Below are 19,664 nucleotides of genomic sequence, written 5' to 3'. Positions count from 1 at the left end.
TTCAGGATTGTTTCTGTTAGACTGTCAGCAGCAGTCTAAATTGATTTTAGGTAAGAGAACGTTTCGCCGCCTAGTTATGGCCCCGATGTTAATCAGTGCAGTTTAGTGTTAAACTCCTTTTGGGGTCCGCAGAGTGATACCGGCAATGTAAACCCGTATGCGGTTTCCTAAATTGCAACTACTGTGCTCAGTTTTTGTTTGCGGCATCCCGTCCAACCCAAAACAGAGACATGCCCTAACAAGACCCCTACTTTCTTTTCAAATAGGCAGACACCCGTATCCCGGCCGCATCAATCCACAATCCGCCGTCCTGGTTTTTAAATTGAATACTAAAATCAGCATAACATCTCACGAAGGCAAGTAATAACGTTATGTGGGTTTCTCAAATTGCACCCAACTCTTTGACAAATTCATTTGAGACTTGTTCCTCCACCTTTTAGATACGGTTCATTGATCTCAACATACGATCCACCTCCACCAACCTGGCGTTTTCACTTATTGGTAAGCCACAGAGTGTGTGGGTGGGCTTGTTTAGTCAGGTTTCCTGATGGTTGGTCTAGATACATGTTATGAGTAAAAAGTGAGTCCTTATCTGTTTATTTGTTGTTCTGGTTTCTATCCAGTATTTATGATTTATTAATTTATATTTTTCTTGTTTCATTTTTTCCTGTGCCCTGTTTAGATACTATTTGAGGCCCTGAAGAGAATCCTAAGGGAACAATTGGGATTCGAAACGCGTAGGCTTTCTGCCACAATACATCTGCGAAAGCGGCTTGGTTATTTAATTAATTTTTTCACGCCGCTTGTACATTACGAATAACCATCCGTTTGAAGTTTAAATTTATCTGAGACGAATGTACACCTGAAAAAAGTATTTTTGTTCATTATTATCACAAAACTGTGTCCGCAGAGCGTGGCTTTATGTTCTTTTGTGAAGTAGAAATTGTAAATATATATTTTTAAGATTGTAATATATGTTCCTATAGTCCTTTCCCTGAATGGTTTGAAAGTTTGTTGAATGCCTGTGATATGTCTGTAGTAGCGAATGATTGATGATCAGCACTTAGTCCTTCCATTTGTACGTGTCCTTTTTTGAATATGTTCCTTTTGATCGTTTGAAAAAATACAAGTCTGTTCTTCTAAAAAATTGAAATAAAAAGCTATTAAGTAGCAATTCCCGTTCTTGAATTCTCTTTTCGAGTTCTGGTTAGTACATTGTTTATTTAAATTATTTACATCAGCATTGGCACCCTATTTTTGTTTTTTGATAGTCCGGCTCAGCCTTGCTGATTGGAGCCCACCCGTAGTTGTTTTCTCATCTATGTCATCAAGCACCAGCCTCCAGTAGCGCTCTAGCTTCGGACAGTGCCAGAGCAGGTGTGTCAATGTAACCGGAGCACCACAACCCCGCCAACACAGGCCGGAGCATTTCGGGTCCCAAGACTTAAGACGAGCCGGGGTGTAGTACCAGTAGGTTAACATCTTATAGGCAGATTCAGCCCCTGCAACATTGGCAGCAGTGTGGTGCGCGCGATAGAACACTCTCTCCCACTCTTTATGCGATAGTGGGCGCCCCAACTCTGTCTCCCACCGCACCTGTGCTTTAGTACGCGGCGCTTTACGTTGCTCAATGATCATGGTGTAGAGGTTGGATATTACTTTGCGATCATCTTTTTTGCAGACCACCCAACGTTCCAGGGCAGTCAGTGGGCGAGACATATCAGCAACAGTAGAGGCTTGAGTGACCCAATGTGCCACGTGGGAGTAAGCAAAGGTATCAGACTCAGGGATGGAGAAGTAGTCCCGGGGGAGCGACGAGAACGAGATCAGCCCGCCAAGGTCAAAGAGGTGGCCCACCCTCTTGCATCCCGCTTCCCGCCAGCGCTGGAAGACGGGGGAAGATTAGCCAGGTGGGAAGTCCGGGTTGTCGACCATCGGTGTCATAGGGGACTGGAAGGTCGTCCAGCCCTTACGCAGCGCCAACTGGTCCCATGCCCTCAGGGTGGGTGAGGTCACCGGGGATGAGTATAAGCCCCACGCTCTATGTTTCCGAGGGAGCCAGAGTTCCCGCCAAATGTTGCGGCCCGCCACCGCCTGGTCCATAAAAAGCCAGTGCTTACTAGAGTATGGCTTATTCCACTCGAGAATAAAACGCAGACAAGCCGCTTGATAATACGCCTGCAACGCGGGAAAGCCTAGACCCCCACTGGATCTGGTGGCCGTGAGCAGCGAAGAGGCCAACCGAGGGCGTTTGTAATCCCATAAAAATTTAGTAATCAGCCCCTGCAGAGTCCGTATGGCGCCTTGGGAAGGGCTCAGAGGCAGCAGCTGAAAAAGGTAGAGGATGCGGGGGAGGACTGTCATCTTTTCTGCCGCCAGTCTACCAAACCATGCGAGCCGGAGGCGGGACCAATCCGACAAGGACTTAGTTGTGAGGTCGATCAGGAGTTTGTAATTGGTCGAGACTGTCCTTGCCAAAGAGGGGGCCAGGCGAATTCCTAGGATGGGATGTCTGACTGCACCCACTGGAAGGCGAAATCTTTTTGGAGGTCTTGCACCTCCGCAGCAGGGATCGATATATTAAGTATCTGGGATTTGGCAAAGTTAACCTTAAAGCCCGCAACATCGCCGAATAGGCGCAGTTCCGAGGAGAGGTGTCGCAGGGAGGCGTGAGCGAGAGAATCACGTCATCGGCATAGAAGCAGATTTTGTGCATCTCTGCACCAAACTGTATCCCCTCGATGCCACCATTAGACCGCGCACTCTGGGCAAAGGGCTCCATATAGAGCGCAAAGAGCAGCGGCGACAGTGGGCACCCCTGCGGTGTCCCACGCGAGATGGAATAGGGAGCAGACCTACAGCCGTTCACTCGAACCGCCGCCTTCGGCGCTGCATATAAGCAGCGCACCCATCTCAGAAAATTTGCGCCCAAACCAAAGGCCTTCAACACCGCAAACAAATACGTCCAATCGACACGGTCAAAGGCCTTCTCCGCGTCTATGGACAAGAAGAATGCCTGCTTGCGGGACCGATGAACGGAGTCCATGAGGTGTAAAAGCCTCTTCGTGTTCTTACCCCCCCTGCCGTGTTGGTATGAACCCAACCTGGTCCGGTTCTACGATGCCGACCATGAAAGGACTAAGCCGTGCTGCCAGAATACTGGCGAAAAGCTTGGCATCAATGTTGAGGACCGAGATCGGGCGGTATGACCCACAATCCTTGGGGTCTTTCCCTGCTTTGGGGATAACTGTAGTCGAGGAGTCCGCCATGGTGGGGGTCACTCCCCCCGTCTCCACGAAGAAATTAAAAAGGCTAGTCAGAAAGGGCGCTAACTCCACACAAAACCTCTTATAAAAGACGGCCGAGAAACCGTCTGGGCCAGGAGACTTGGCCAGTTTCAAACGTGCGATTGCGGAGATGACTTCCTCAATACGTATCTCAGTGTCGAGCGCCTCCGCTGTGGTCTGAGAAAACATCAGTCATGCCACACAACGCCAAATATGCCTTCACTCATCCTGGGTCTGTGCGTTCCTCACGATACAATGCCTCGTAAAACCTCCGGAAAGAATCCGCGATGAGCGCATCTGTGGTGTGTTCAACCGCCCCCTTGTCTCTAATGGCCTGGACGGCGGATCTCTGCGTCTGAGCCCTCAGTCTGTGTGCCAGCATCCGGTCCCCCCTTATCCCCACTAAGGTAGAATTTGTGGCGCAAGCCTAAGAGGGCGTACTCCGCCTGATCGAGGTGCTTAAGCATGCGCCGTTTCGCTTCCAATTCCCGCCAAACACGTGGGGCCCCCGTCCGTTTATGTTTTGCCTCCAATGCCCCCACGTCCCTTTCTAGCTCCTCACGCTGCTATCCTACGCTTCCGAGCAAGCGACGCAGACACCGCTTTGAGCTCTCCCCGACTACCAACTTGAGAGACTCCCAAATGGACCCCAGTGACATGCCGTCCTTGTCGTTGTCTTCAAAGTACTGGTTGATCGTGGCCCTAACCCGAGCAACCACCGTGTCCGCATTCAGTAGGTACTCCCGAAGACGCCAACCGGCCAAAGGTGGTCTCCGTCCAGAGCAGGCCATCTGTATTGATATAAGGGCATGGTCCGACAAAGCGCGCGGCGAGATCTCTACCGCCGGCAAGTGGGGCATTAGTGAGGACGTGGCTAAAAAGTGATCCAGGCGGGCATACGTTTTGTGGGCGGCGGAATAGTAAGTGAAGTCGCGCTCTAAGGGATGCTGAGTCCGCCAAACATCATGAAGCCCCCCATCCCGCAACCACTGCTTCCCTCCCTGGGAGATGGCCCCCGCCTGGCCTGAACGCGCAGCAGATCTATCTAGGGCAGAGTCCATTACCATATTCAGGTCACCCCCCACCAGAACGTACTTATCCGGGGAAGCTAAAACCTCTGCCAGCGCTGTCCTTAAAAAGGGCTCTTGGTGGTCATTTGGAGCATACAGGGAACCTACTGTGAAGGACGTGGACCCCCATTGGACCCGGACCGCCAGAAAGCGTCCATTAATGTCGACTACTTGGGATAGGATCTTACAATGTGCCTTCGCGCTACATAGAATAGCCACCCCCTGCGTTTTCGCTGGACCGGAGGACCACACCGGCACCGGGAAACGCCTGTCTCTCATTCTCTTAGTGTCTTTGGAAAGGAGATGGGTCTCCTGCAGCAGGCAAATATCCCCGTCAACACTCTCCAGTAGTGATATGATGACTGCACGCTTGACCGGGTTTGTTAAGGCCCGTACATTCAAGCTAACAATTTTCAGGTCCTTCTCCATAGTCGCCAGCGCGGGAGAGCAGCACTAGAAGGGGCAGTTGAAACTGGACCTCTGAGGGACACACGAGCGGCTTCCAACCACCCCAGCCTACCTCTAAGCCCCCTGAGTACTGATGCGGAGACCCCAAAACAACCCCCCCCCCAAAAAAAACCATCACAACAATCCAAAAAGAAAAAACATACAAAGCAAAAGGAGTGAGCTCTCCTCCCCACCATGTCTGAGCAACCCCAAATACACAAAGCATACCAGCACAAGAAAAGAGAGCACCGAACAGTTCGTGCAACAGGCCTCGAGGGTAGGGGAAAATGGCACCCTCCTCCAGCCGTCCCGTTCCTGAAACAGGACTCACTTCCGGACAAGGACAAAGAAATACCTGTCATGTACCTCCTACGGGCAGATCCCTCCGGCGTCAGCTACCAGCCCTCGTCGGACTTCACCCCGGCTCAGTGCCACCAGCGTCTACCACAGCCTCCGTCACCTGGGCCACCGAGGCAACCGCAGACCCTCTCTCCTGCAAGCTCGTGGACAGGTCGGGTCTCATAACTGACGCTGGTTTGCCAACCCTCTGCCATTCTGCGGAATGCCGTCGCCGCCTGCCAGGAGAACCGCTGTCACCAGATGAGAGGGTGGGCCCCTGCAACTCCAGTAGGGCCATGGTCGCTTCCAAGGATCGGTCTTGCACCAGCTTATTCTTCCACCTGAAGACCAGTCTGAATGGGTGCCCCCAGGAATAGGGCACACCTTGCTCCCGCAGGTAGTTGGTGACGGGCTTAAATTCCCTCCGCTTCACCAGGGTAGAGGCTGCGAGGTCCTGGAAGAGCAAGGGACGATGGTCACGGAACTGGAGGGGAGCAAAGTCGCGCGCCTTCCGCAGGATCTGTTATTTAAGCTGAAAATAGTGCACGCAAACTAAGAAATCAGGAGGAGGGGCCTTGGGGCCCCGCGGCAGCCCAACCTGATGTACTCGATCCATTTTTAAGTCCTGCAGATCTTCCTCATTCAGTATATGTTTAAAGAGAGCTTCCACATAGCCCTGCAGGTCCGACCCCTCCCCTTTCCACGGCACCGCCCGAATCCTAATGTTATTGCGGTGGGACCTGTTCTCTAAGTCCTCGGTATGGGCCTGTAGGTCTAGATTCTGCTCTGTCAGGCGGATCACGTCTTGCTGGAGTCGATGTATGTCCTCCGCTGTACCCAGATCGTGCTCCTCCAGCGTCGCAACTCGCTCCCCTACTCCATCCACGTCCCGCCGCACCTCGCGGAGATCCAACGCAAGTTGGGAACGCAAGTTCGCAATGTCCTCTTTGATGGCCGCAAACAGCTCTATCATGAAGGCTATTTCCAAATGAGGTCGCACACTGCTCGTCCCATCAGCGTGTGACCCCGGAGCATGATGGTCGATGTAGTAGGTATCAGCGGGTGCGCTTCTACCCGAGTCTTGAGTCTTGAGGGTATTCACTGGTGTGCTTGGAGCTCTATCATGAAGGCCTTGGTCGCGGGCTCCTCGGAATCGCCCCGCCGCGGGGGCTTGTCTGTCCCTGACGAGACAGGCTGTGACCCGCCCTTCAGCGTTCCTTCCTTCACGGGCTTATCCTTCTGTAGCCTGGCCGTTGTCATAGTGACATCTGCACGGGCCTGTTTGCAAGCCGCAGAGTCTGGGAGGGGAGCGCACTTGCAAGTCCAGCTCCCCCTCACACGCCCCACTTCCGCACAGGGCCACTTCCACAGCAATCACCACGAGCTAAGCCATCTCTCCACAGGCAGCTCACAACAGCCCTGCCACCTCGAGGTGCTCTTCAGCCGCTCCAGCCCCGTTCCGCTCACTATTGGGGTGTATCCTGCCAGCCGGCCGAGAGCGGTAAACGTCTACAGCTCCCCGGGCGCTTCCTCAGTCAGGGCCCAGGCACCGTCGGGTATGAGGCCAATATCGCAGGGAAAGGCCGCCGCTGTTTCCACTAGGCCCACCTGCCACTACCGAATGTCCGAGTGGGGGGGGCCAAACAACAGTTCCAGCCTACCTGCCCCACTGCCCTCCCCGTCGCTGGCTAAGCACTGTCCCCCAGCGTGTGGGTTGCAATCCTGGCAACCCTTGGCTTCCACACCCCTCTCCTCACCTCCGGTGCCGCTGCTGTGGACGAGAAGCGGGGTGAACAACTTGCAGGTGTTAGGCCTCTCCAAGCCCCGACGCGGAGCGCGATGCCAACCGCTTCAGAGCCTCAGCCCCGTCCGTTGCGGCAAGTCCTTCAGACGCGCTCCCCACATTCCGCCGTGCAAGGCCGGGCACAATCCTCGACACCCCGGTCTCCTTCACGCCGCGCACCCCTCCGATGGCAAACTCAGGGCCGCCAGCCGCCACACTCCTCTCGCTGGGCCGTTGACTCGATCTCTCCACTCTCCTGCCTGCCTCCAGGCGCCACCGCACCGCTCGCGGACCTCCAGGCCTCACCGCTCCTACGACCGTCAGGGCGCCCACAGGCACCAGGCGCCACCACCGCTGACGTGGGGCACCGCAGCCCCCAGCCGCTCCACCTGTAGCTCCGGCGCCGGTCGCCACAGGTTCCGTGCCTCGCCTCTTGGCCCCGCTAGTCTCTCCGGCATGGCCGCCGCTCAAGGTAGATATCGCGGGGACGCTCTCCCCCTAGACCGCTCCTGGGCATCCCAATCCCGCTGCCGGCCGAGCCACAGCTCCGCGGCTTCACTCTCGCCCTCACCAGCCGCTAGGCCCAGGCCGCCCGTCCGCCTCCTCGTGGTCGTAGGCCGCACTCCCGGCCACAGCTGGACTGCCGGTCAGGACCGCAGAACGGAGCTCCCGACCCCTGCAGACCAACGCCAGGGCACCGGTAACTGCAAATTGGTGCGTGGATGGGCACCAAAGAGGGCGCTAATCAATGCTGCAGAACTTGTGGCGCCAGAGGGACGGCAAAGCACGTCCTACACCGCCGCCATCTTGGCCACGCCCCTCCATGCGCACTTTTTAAAGATGCGTGGCTGCCTTCCTCGGGGTTCAGATCCACAGTGCTCCGAGGTCAAGTGGCAGACACCGCCAGATATATTTGTCTGTACTAAAACAGCTTTGTGGTGAAGAATGGCTTAACAAAGGTGCCACGAGCACTAAAGAAAACTAACCCCCCTCCTCACACCGACACCCAATACGCTGGTTTCAAACTCATTTTAGGATGCCCTCTGCTTCTGCTGCCGTTGACAGCTAGGACCCTGCCAGTGAAAATATTCAAAGATTTTGCTCCCCAGACTTTGTGGGGGTAAATGAAGCCATAACCTCACTGTGGTGCCAGGCCTTCCTTAAGCGAGCTCTCTTGATAGACCTTTCATTTTTCTTGTAGCTCAACAAAGAAATTGAACTACACCGACTCCTCCACACCACTAATTGGAACAGAAGAGAACATCACTGTCCTGCTCCTTGCCCATTTCTATGCGCTTTAAACTATGCCTCTGGACATGCAGTTACGGACAGGATGTCGGGGGGGGGGGCAATTAACCCTGTGGCATTGTCAATAGTGTGTGATGTATTGATAAAGTCCGATAAGCGCTCTCGCTCATTCACAGATCAGTCTCCCTTGGCAGCAGAGTGCTTAGTTCAGACTCGGGAGGGCGGGTGATTTAGAGGGGAGAATAATCTGCAGGACATTGCAGTAGCAGCTTTAGATTTCTTTCCTTGGCCCCTGTGCACCTCAGACACTGATTTTCCAGAGGAGCACATATACACCATAAAGCCGGTTGGTAAGTATTTTTCAGTTTCTATTTATAAATACAAACAAAGAAATAAAAGTATCCCGTCTGTATTTATATGCAAAAATACGTTTAAACGGAAAACCGGGAGCCCTAATTATAATGCACTTTAGAGTATATGGTATGGCTATCTCATAGAACAGCTATAAGGACATGGTTCCGAAAGCTGCAAACAGGCTCAGCTCTTGCTAGAGCACCATCTCACATAAAACCAAGCACTCTGCCTCCAGGATTGTCAAGGCCTGCCATAGGAGTGACTTATAGGTATATATGTGTCTATATATAATGGTAGGTATAGGAATACTGTACCTAAGCAAGGGGTGATTACACGACCTTGCCCTAGCTGAGTGATCAGCTAGTTGTGTCAGTTTGGATGGCCAACCAGGGGTGGCATAATACATGTTGCAGCCCCTGGTAGGCCTTGCATGCACCTATGCCCAGGGTACCTATGGTACACTATACAGGGGCTCACAAAGGTGACCCAATAGGATATGTACCTAAAGTACATGGTATGAATTTAGAGAGAGAACAGCTGGGCTGTGGGTCTGATTAGCAGGCCCACAGCCACACTAAAGTCGAAAAACCAGTGAATCACAGCAAAAAGTGGGGCTGACCATAGGAAGCAGACCCTACTCTCCTACACAATGACTTTATTATATAGAACTCTGAGAATCTAACATTTTAAGTTGAAAACAAAAATATTAGTGTAAAACTCACCTCTCTTGTTTTACCGAGATATTTTTTAATGAGGAATGTACCTTTATGGTTATGATTTTAGTAACAAATAAAGTTGGAATTGAATTATTAAAAATACAATAGCAAATTAAAAATGAAACTATTTTATAAAGGTAGCTTACTTCCCTATTTTATTTTACTTTTTACAATGACCACGATAGGGGAATTCACCTTTTTAACGCAAACAATTACTAAACATTTTTTGTGTCTTTCAGGATGTTAAATTGACAAATTATTATGTACTTCACTGCGCATGTTCATTTCTTACCTCAATGCCTTCTTTGTTAATGGCAAATTCGTCAAAATTAAGAATAGCATTTTTGATGATATGCACCGCTGGAAGGACAGTCAGGCCTATGTTAATTGCATTACTTCTCTTCGGATCCAAAACAATGATATACTGTTTTTTAATATCAGCAGATTTCTTTAAAAACAAAAAAGAAAATGGTTAGAGCTAATTGCATGGGGGGCATGGGTCAGACAGTATGAAACATACTACTGTTCTATGACTCATGCACAAGAAGAAAACAAGTTACTTACCTGTAACTTTGGTTCCCCAGTATTGGTAAGTTTCATAGATTCCCATGCTTTTGTATCATTCCCCGTCGTCGGAATGGGAGTCTCGGTAATAAAAAATACCATAGTAGTAGGTACAAAAGAGAAAGGAAAGGCCTAGGCCTCATTCCCTTTTGTAACATATCAGCCTCTTTTTGTAAAAGAGACCAAATGTTAGGCATCAGCCAATCAGAAGAGCCTCACCCCTGGAACCTTCCTGAAGGAACCTCAGAGCCTCAGATTTTCGTAGCCGTTGTGTGCTAGACACCCTACTTGCTGAAGGCTGAGCTTTCCCCGGGGAGGTGGGTGGGCGCATGGGAATCTATGAAAGTTACCAATACTGGGGAACCAAAGTTACAGGTAAGTAACTTGTTTTCTTGCCCCAGTATTGGAACTTTCATAGATTCCCATGCTTTTGTATCAGAATAGCAAGCAGTAAACCATCATAAACACATTTTGTAAATAAGTACCTTATAACATTAAAAAATTAAATCACAAAATGTGTTACCAATGGAAGGTGGGATAGAAAGGAAAGCTCACCAATCACTTGAAGAGGTTCCTCAGGACAGCCTGGCCCACCGCCGCATCATCCTGCTGCAACGACTCTAAGCAGTAATGCTTAGTGAAAGTGTGCACGCTGCTCCAGGTAGCAGCCCTGCAAATGTCCTTTATATGTACCCCCGCAAAGAGGGCTGTTGAGGATGCCACTGATCTCGTTGAGTGAGCACGGATCCTGCCCCCCAGAGGTTTTCCTGCTATGTTGTGGCAATGCAGAATAGCACTCGAAATCCATCTTGAGATCCCCTGTTTGGACAGAGGGAGACCTTTGCTTGGACCACCAAAGGCAATGAACAATTGCGAAGTCTTTCTAAATTCCTTGGTACGGTCTAAGTAGAATTTTAGACATTGTTGTAAATCCAGAGTGTGCAATGTCTTCTCCGCTGGAGTGACTGGGTTTGGAAAAAATGTCTTTAGAATTACTGGTTCATTTAAGTGAAAGTCTGTAGGAACTTTAGGAATGAATCTTGGGTTCGTCCGCAAGATGACCGTGTTCCTTTTGAGCTGTAAAAACGGCCCATGGATAGTAAGGGCCTGCAACTCCCCCACTCGCCTAGCCGATGTCAGGGCTAAGAGTAGAGCCAATTTCCATGACAAGTATTTCAAGTCTGAGCGGTGAATCGGCTCAAATGGTTCCTTCATCAGTTGAGCCAGGACCAAGTTTAAATGCCAAGTTGGAGGAGGAGGTCTCACTGGTGGATAGACCCTGAACAGGCCTTTGAGGAATTGCTTGACAATTCTTGAAGACCATAATGAAGGACCAGAGTCAGATCTCCTGAATCTTGAAATTGCCGCCAAATGGACCTTGATCGTACAATGGGTCAGATTAGACTTTGCTAGCGAGAGTAGATAAGGCAGGAGTTGATGAGGTTTTGAAGTAAAAGGATCAACCTTTTCCTTTTTACACCAAATACAAAACCTTTTCCATTTTAATCTGTATGTCTTGTTTGTTGAAGGTGCTCTTGCCTGAGACAGGATGTCCTTGATCTCCTTGGAAAGAGGGACATTCATGAATTCTCGCTGGTCAGGAGCCATGCAGTCAGGTGTAATGATTTTGGGTCTGGATGCCAAACCTGTCCTCCGGACATTGTCAGAAGATCCGGAACCTCCTCCAGCAGGAATGGAGGAACTAGCGACAGCAGATATAGTTCTGTGTACCAAAATTGTCTCGGCCATGCTGGAGCTATTAGGAGTATTTTGCATGGTTCCGTCTTCATCTTCCTGATGAGGCGTGGAATCAGGGGAATTGGTGGAAACGCATAAAGAAACCTCCCCGTCCAGGCTATCGACAGGGCATTGCCCAATGAGCCTTGATGGTGGAACCTGCTGGCGTATGACCGGCATTTCTTGTTGGTTGGCGTTGCAAATAGGTCCACCTCCGGTGTGCCCCATGTCTGAAATAGTAGATCCAGAACCTGCTGTTTTAGTTCCCACTCGTGACTGACTGAGGATAACCTGCTCAGTCTGTCGGCGCCTTCGTTCAGCACTCCTGGTAAGTGCTCCGCCTTTAGTGAAATTCTCTGAAGAATTGACCATTCCCATATCTGTTGAGCTTCTCGCGACAAGAGGAGTGATCTCGTTCCTCCTTCTTTGTTCACATAATGCATATCTGTGGTGTTGTCCGTCCTGATGAGCACTTGTGAACCCTGGAGTCGCGGAAGAAAGGCTTGAAGAGCTAGCCTGATCGCTCTCAGCTCCAACAGATTGATATGCAGTTTTTGCTCGCGAGGAGACCAATGGCCGCTGACCTGCAGATCCTGCATCACTGCTCCCCATCCCTCCAATGACGCATCCGTCGTTAGTATTTGAGGCGATGGTACGCTTGCGAAGGATAGACCTTGGCACAAATTGTCTTGATGCGACCACCAAATCACTGCCTCTTTCATCTCCCGAGTGACAACCACCTTGTCCTCGAACGATCCGTGCGCTTGTTTCCATTGGAGGTCCAGTTGTTCCTGCAGGGGACGCATCCGCAGTCTGCAGTGTGGAATTAAGGGAATACATGATGACATCACCCCTAGCAGCGACTTGTAGCTGCGTACAGAAAGACACCTTTTTCCCCGAAGGTTTCGTGCCAACCGTTGCAGTTTCTCTATCCTCTCTTGAGTAGGAAACGCCCTCGAGAGCCTTGAATCTAACACTGCTCCTAGGAACCGTGCTCTTCTTGAGGGCATCAGCCTGGATTTTTCTCTGTTCAAAGTGAGCCCCAGATTCTGGAACAGATTGGTGCAAGCCTGCACAGCGTCCTGCGCTAACCTTCTGGACGGGGCCTTCAGTAACCAATCGTCCAGATAAGGGAAGACCTGGAAGTGGTTCTTTCACAGAAATGCTGCCACCGGTGCCAGCACCTTCGTGAAAATCCTTGGGGCAGAGCGAAGACCGAACGGCAGAACCCTGAACTGAAAATGGCTCTTGGCTACTGTGAAGCGTAGGAACCTTCTGTGTGCTGGGTGAATCGGGACATGGAAGTACGTGTCCTCCAGATCGAGCGTGGCCATAAAATCCCCCGGGCTGATCATCTTCAATATGTCCTGTAGGGATACCATCCAGAAGGATAGGGAGACGAGATAGGTATTTAGCTCCCTGAGGTCTAAGATGGGGCGCCATTTCTCCAGCGTCTTTCTCACCAGGAAGAACCTGGAATAGAAACCTTGGCCCTGTTGTTTGGAGGGGACCGGCTCTATCGCCCCTTAGCGGAGCATTTGTTGTACTTCGAGCCTTAGGAGACGCAGATGTTTCGATGGAATGGCTGCCGGGGGCCTGGGTGGAGGGACTTCCATAAATTCCAAAGTATGTCCTCGCCTTATGATGTTGATCACCCAACGGTCCGATGTTATTTTGGACCAATTTTGAAGGAATTTTGACACCCTGCCTCCAACTGATGATTTCTTGGAGGAGGGAACAGTAGGCAGAGCCAGGAGGCCGCTATTGGCGCTTGGACGTGTCTCGTCCACGGGCAGCCTGCTTGCCCTTGTTGTAAGGCCTCGAGTAACCCGAATATTGGCCCTGCCTTTGCTGGTATGACTGGCGGTTTTGCTGGTATCCTGAGCTGTTTGAAGAATAGCGTTGCTGCTGTTGTTGGTATGAACCTCTATAACCACCTCCTCTGCCTCTCGAACCTCTGAAGGGAGATTTGCGATACTGGAGGGTACCTAGCGACCTGGCTGTTTCTGTGTCCTTTTTGATCTCTTGAAGAGTATCTTCTATTAATTTCCCGAATAGGGCCTCGCCATCGAAGGGCAGATCAAGGACCTTGTTCTGAATTTCTGGTCTAAACCAAGTCGCCTTCAGCCACCCTTGGCGTCTTAACACTGCCGCTCCTGCCAACGCCCGAAAGGACGTCGTGGCAATGTCCATGGCACAGTCTATAATTTCCATAGAGACCGCCTCACCCTCTTGTAAAGTCTTCTTTGCTTCCGCCACTGACCCCGGTGGAAGCAGATATGGAGCTACATCACACCATAATTGGCGATCATATCGCCCTAATATCGCCAAAGCATTGGCGGCACGTATTAGCAGGCTAGCCATCGATGAAAACCGCTTGCCCGTGTTATCCAGTCGTCGTCCATCCTTGTCAGGAGGGGCCGTTAAGGGAGCAGAGGGGTTCCGCGACTTCCTCTGTGCTGCCTGTGAGATGACAGAGTCAGGTTTTGGATGGCCCGTTAGCGCTGCAGGTCCATCATCTGGTGCTTTATACTTTTTGTCCAGACGCGGTAGCACAGGGACCACCGTCGCTGGGTTTTTCATAGCTTTCAAACCTTCCTCCCACAAATGATCCACAATTGGAATCGACCTTGTTGTCTTGCGGTGTGTTTCTTTGAAATCATATAAGAAACAGTCCGTGGTTTGAGCGGGCATTACCAGTTTAAATCTCCCAGCTGCACGTTCCATCAGCTGGTGAAAACTGCCGATGTCAGCAGGAGGTGAATCTACCAAGTCTTGATGAGGCGAAGCTTGGTCTGGGATGATGTAGTCATCATATTCATCCCCATCATGATCCGACTCTTGGTTATCATTGGATGATTCATCATCACCACCATCCCCATCTGGGTCATCGGCTGGCTCTGACGGAGCCTGAGGCACCGGCCGCTGAGGTTGAGGTGGCGTCTGTATCGGAAGTACCGGAGTGACTACAGATGAGGGGTTCCTCACTGGTGTCGAAGGAGCAGACCTACGTGGTGTTGGTCTTTCTGCTTTTGACTTATAGTCCTGCAACATCTTGTGGAGGTCATGCAGGAATGTTGTAGGAACCAAAGTCATGTCTTGTGGCACATAGCCCTTAGAGTGGGCCATTTGATGATATTCTCCTTCCCCCTGGTCATATGCCCCTTCTGAATCTGTCTCTTGACTCTTGATTAGTAGCTGAGACGGGCTATTGGCATAGTCATAAGCATCCTGTCCGTCTTCCTCAGATTCTCCCTGGTCCAACAACAAAGTTGGCGGTAAAAGGGTCACCCTTCTCGGGGATGTCATCTCAGGAGTGATTCTCGGTAAAGAAACCGTCACTCGTCTCTCCGTAGCCAGTATCGTCGATGGTTCCGTCGACGCCGGAGATATCCTCGCCGACGATATTGGAATTACAGATGTCGTCGTCGACACCACCGTCGACGAGCCCGCCGACGTTGTAGATATTGTCGTCGTCGATGCACTCGTCGACGACACCACCGCCGTCGATACCGTCGTCGACGCCTTCGTCGTCACTGCCGTCGACGATGATGGTTTCCTCGTCGACGATGTTAATGAAGCCATCGACGACGTCTTCGGCGACGATGTCGTCGGCACATCTCCAGTCGACGCTGCCGTCGATGATACCTTCTCCAACGACTAAGCTTTCGACGACGATTCTCCCGCCGACGAGCCCGTCGACGGGACCAATTGTATTTTGGGCTTCATTTTCTTCGTCGACGGACCCACCGTCGACGATGTCTTCGTCGTAGAGGACTTAGAACTCCTCTCTGAAGAATGTGAGGAGGGTTTTTTGAAGGCTGGGTCTGTCTTCTCACCCTTAGGAGGCGAAACCAGTTCTGCCTTATCCTTCCCACTGCGGTGGGGGGAACTTCCTGAACCCCGGCTATCAGACTCTCTGGGGGTCTTTTTTGAAGCCTTTGAGGGGCGCCCAACAGAGGAAGATGGGGAACCTCTACCCCTTGTCACTGACCTTTTTGAGGAAGCAAATGAAGACGATTCCTCCTCATCACTGGAAACTCCATGTTTCCTCTCCTTCTGCCTCTGTAGCCATGTAAGCAGTCTTCCAGCACGATCTCTCAAGGTCTTGGTGGAGAGAGTGCGGCAAATTTTGCAGTCCTCTGCCTTGTGATCCGGATAAAGGCAGTAAATGCAATCTTTGTGTTTGTCCTCCACAAACAGCCTTTTCTTTCCACATGTGGAACAGGGCTTGAAAAGGGCTTTCTTTTTCTCAACTTCAGACATCCTGATGAAAAGGAGAGATTTCTGAAGTAAAACTGAAGAAATCCTGAAGAAAAAACTGTAGAAATCTACTTGAGTGTTGAAAATAGAGCAGAGCTCAATGGAGACTCCCTAGCACAACGTGCGGTAGAAAATCTGAGGCTCTGAGGTTCCTTCAGGAAGGTTCCAGGGGTGAGGCTCTTCTGATTGGCAAATGCCTAAAATTTGGTCTCTTTTACAAAAAGAGGCTGATATGTTACAAAAGGGAATGAGGCCTAGGCCTTTCCTTTCTCTTTTGTACCTACTACTATGGTATTTTTTATTACCAAGACTCCCATCCCGACGACGGGGAATGATACAAAAGCATGGGAATCTATGAAAGCTCCAATACTGGGGCAAGAGCAGTTGAAATAAAATGACGTGACACTCAGCAGCGATTAATCAGCCCTCTATATAACATGCATTTCAGTCAGAGGATCAATATAGGAACTAGTGGTGGACGGTAAAATCTCAAAGTGTTGGGGTAACATTTCCCCGAAACTACAGCTAGTGAGCACCTGCAGCAATCAAGCCTTACTGCCTTCTCCAGTGTGGTTCCAGAGGTTCTCCCCGGGTAAATGTTAAATATATAGGGTTATATGGCAAATTTTACATCTCATTCTTCAATTACAGTTGCAAAAAAAACACAGGTTCCAAAAGATTACTTAATAAATATTCCAGTAGTTTTATGGTGTACTGTCTCAGCCTGACCCTACCAAACAGTGTTGCAGGCTCACGGGAATCAAGAAAAGGTGTCAATTTTGAGCACTTTTCAAAACAAGTTCGCTAGACCATGTGTAAAAGCCTACTGGGTAACATACGTTCCACTTTGTTTTTTCATCCTGTGCCTCGTAAGCTGTGTCTTAATCTTATACTAACATTGAAAATCTCCTGGTCAGGTACAAATATAAGCAATCCCAGGGCATTAATATCATAGCTAGACAAAGTTTGTAGTCTAGTTATTCCTTTAACAGAGACTTTACAGTTCCAGACAACAACCAGGTTACACTAATCTTAAGGATTAGGGTTTTAGATAGCTGCACTAATTTCCACCCAAATATCAGTTTTAAAATAAATATATATGACAGATATAGCCGCCATTCTTAGGTCTTGCCTAAAAATGAGAATGCGCTCTCGCGTACAAAACAGATTGTATCCAACAAGGAGCTTACAGCCCACCTATTGCTTATCATTTGTCACTCTTATTTTCTACCTCCTAATTGGGCAGTGACTGCTGGCTTCAATTCCTCTCCATTTGGCTCGAGCATGGACCAAGTACTGATTGCTTCAGCTTGATTACAGTCCTTCCGCTGATCATGCTGTGCTTGAAGTACTATTTTTTAAGACAAATGTTTGCCTTCCTCTTTGTGCCCCCCCCCCCCTTTATTTTTTTTACATTAACGCTGTGTAGTTCAGAGCTTTTTTTCTCAGCTGGTTCCCTTGTGTACCATCCCCTACCTTCTGTGTTCCTCTCGCCATCCCTCTCCCTGTGCTTGGACCACCCATCTTTGCTTGTCCTTTTTGCTTTCCCATACCTGCTGCTTACCCCCACCCACCATCTGTTGTTTCTTGCACCCTTTCTGTGCTGCATGCTGTATATAGCAGACACTGTCCCAGTTACTTCTTCCCCTCTCAAACTCAGTGTAGCCTTTCACTACTTAGTCTTCCTCAGCTTCGTCAAGATTAGGTGTGTAAGTGGCTGTATGGGTGACTAGGTTGATGTTTGAGTGGGTGTTTCGTTAACTTAGTTGGTGTGTGAGTGGCTTTATGGGTGAGTGAGTGACTGTATTGAGAGGCTGTATGGGTGGCTAAGTAGGTGTGTGAGTATCTGTATGGGTGACTATCTCAGTGTGAGCAGCTGTATAGGTGTGTGAGTGGGTGTATATGTGTCTGTGACTGGAAGTTCGAGTGGCTGTATAGGTGAGGGAGTGGGTGGATGAGTAGTGGTTGTGTGAGTGGCTGTGTTGAGAGGCTGTATGGGTGACTAAGTGGTGTGTGAGTAGCTGTATGGGTTACTGTCTCAGTTGTGAGCGGACCATGTCATGAGTGATGTATTAATATGTGAGGTCATAAGTAGTGCCTTATGGGGTGTAAGCTATAACTGCTGAATTTCTTTGGGTTTGTACGACTGAAGTTTGAGCCTAACTATAATGGCCCTGTAACCCTAGGTTTTCTCAGTGAATTTGTATACGTTTTTTAATATTTTATTTCCTAATATAACGCTCCTGTAACCTTTGCTTTTTTTCAGTGAATTTCTAAGGTTTTTTTAAATTGTATTTCCTACCTGATACCTGTAACCTTTGAGAGTAGGTGTCTGAGTGCCTGTGTGGGTCTGTGAGTTGGTGTGAGAGTGGCTGTGTGCGTCTGTGAGTGGGTGTGTGAGTGCCCGTGTGTCTGTATGCGGGTGTTTGAGTGGTGCTATGGATTTTGGGCTAAGGGAGAACCATGGACTCTGCTCTCAGCAGCAGATGACAATAAAGAACCCCCTCGTCAGCTCGTCAGCTACTATGTGAGATGTTGCCCTAGAAAAAAGCAAGCATGCAAACACCTCTATCACAGATTACAGATAACTTTTCACTGTGGAAATGCAGAGAAAACACACTTTCTTTGCCTTGGCCATGCACACAGAGTTAGGATGATTAGTACTTTACACAAGTGGAGCTTCATCACAGGCACCTGCTTTGTTTATATCTGTAAGTGCTTACCGTTGAGGTTTCATTTATGTGAAACGAGTATTTTGCCAGAATCAATCCTGCCCTGCGTGTTTATCCAAGAAGAGGCCACCGTTTTCTGCAACACCTCTACCCAAGTGGAGTACTTTCTACGGGCTAATTAGTAAGTGCTACCTCGTTGGGTAATGCATACAGGCCATGAAAAATATACTCGCCCACTCGCTATAGCGAGACAAATTTTATCAGGTCAAGCTATTTTCTGCACGTACTCATCCATTGTGGCTAGTTAACTTAAGCTGGAAGGAATAGGTTTACTGCTCGTTCAGAAAGTGAATGAGCAATAAACACACCTTTAAATCTTGTTTTTAACTTGATACATTTGCTGTCTGTTCAGGAGCAGAGGTCAAATGTCAGCCTGTCTTTTTATGAATTGTTTCTTAACTTATTCTGGAAAATGGTGTTTACTTTTTTTCCTTCAGGAACTACAATTTTTTATTGGGGTAATTAAGAAGTGTGATGCAAGCAGACATTTTAATAGGAGAAAAACAAATCCGAAAACTTTACTTGGTAATGTTGTAAGAAAGTGGCTCTATATATATACTGGACCAAAGTAAGGTACAGTGTGTATTGAGTCCTCAATTTCCAGAGGTATGGCAGAGGTTAAAGTTAGATATAACCTTACTCTTCAAAGTGGTAGCTTGCTCGAGCAGTAAGGCAATATCAGAAGGTTGTGCAAAGCATTTGTTGTACACAGTCAGCAAAATGTTTCACAGACTCAAGAACTGAACTCTAGGCCAATTGTTTTATATCAAAAGATATTGTTGTTTTATCTTAGAACCAACAGGTATCAAGATATACTTTTCTCAACATGAGTGATCTCATGTAGTTATTTTGCAGAAAGGCAATAACTTTGTAAACACAATAGGTACAGCGGTTGCAAGAGGCAACACAATTCTAAACACAATTTAACATTAAGCTCAATGGGTTTTCCTACATAAATGCAGCTGATAACTTTATAGATTACTTTTTAAACTCCAGGACTGGATCCTAGATTCAGTCCTGGGGTCTAAGCTGAAAACAGTTTAGTAAAAACGTTTTGGTTATTGCAACGATTTTTAAAGATTATAAAGGTACATTAAAAGTTGACACTTAGAAACTTCTCAGTG

At 49.1% G+C, this 19,664-nt stretch overlaps 1 protein-coding gene across 2 annotated transcripts in view; it reads right to left on the bottom strand.

Annotated features, from left to right (window-relative positions):
* The window catches only part of FHOD1 (formin homology 2 domain containing 1), a 1,641,100-nt gene that overhangs the window by 550,761 nt on the left and 1,070,675 nt on the right, over positions 1–19,664 (bottom strand). For both annotated transcript variants that reach the window (XR_013603775.1, XM_078670473.1), the window contains exon 15: positions 9,537–9,692. Coding sequence is in view for 1 of the 2 variants with exons in the window: in XM_078670473.1 (XP_078526599.1) it covers positions 9,537–9,692 (156 nt within the window). In the remaining variant the exon portion in view is untranslated. The remainder of the gene's footprint in view (positions 1–9,536; positions 9,693–19,664) is intronic.

The sequence above is a fragment of the Lissotriton helveticus genome, chromosome 12, assembly GCF_964261635.1.
Source record: "Lissotriton helveticus chromosome 12, aLisHel1.1, whole genome shotgun sequence".
In the NCBI taxonomy this organism is placed as follows: Eukaryota; Metazoa; Chordata; class Amphibia; order Caudata; family Salamandridae; genus Lissotriton; species Lissotriton helveticus.
Note: the sequence above shows the minus strand (reverse complement) of the source record. Positions and strands in the feature narration are given on the sequence as shown.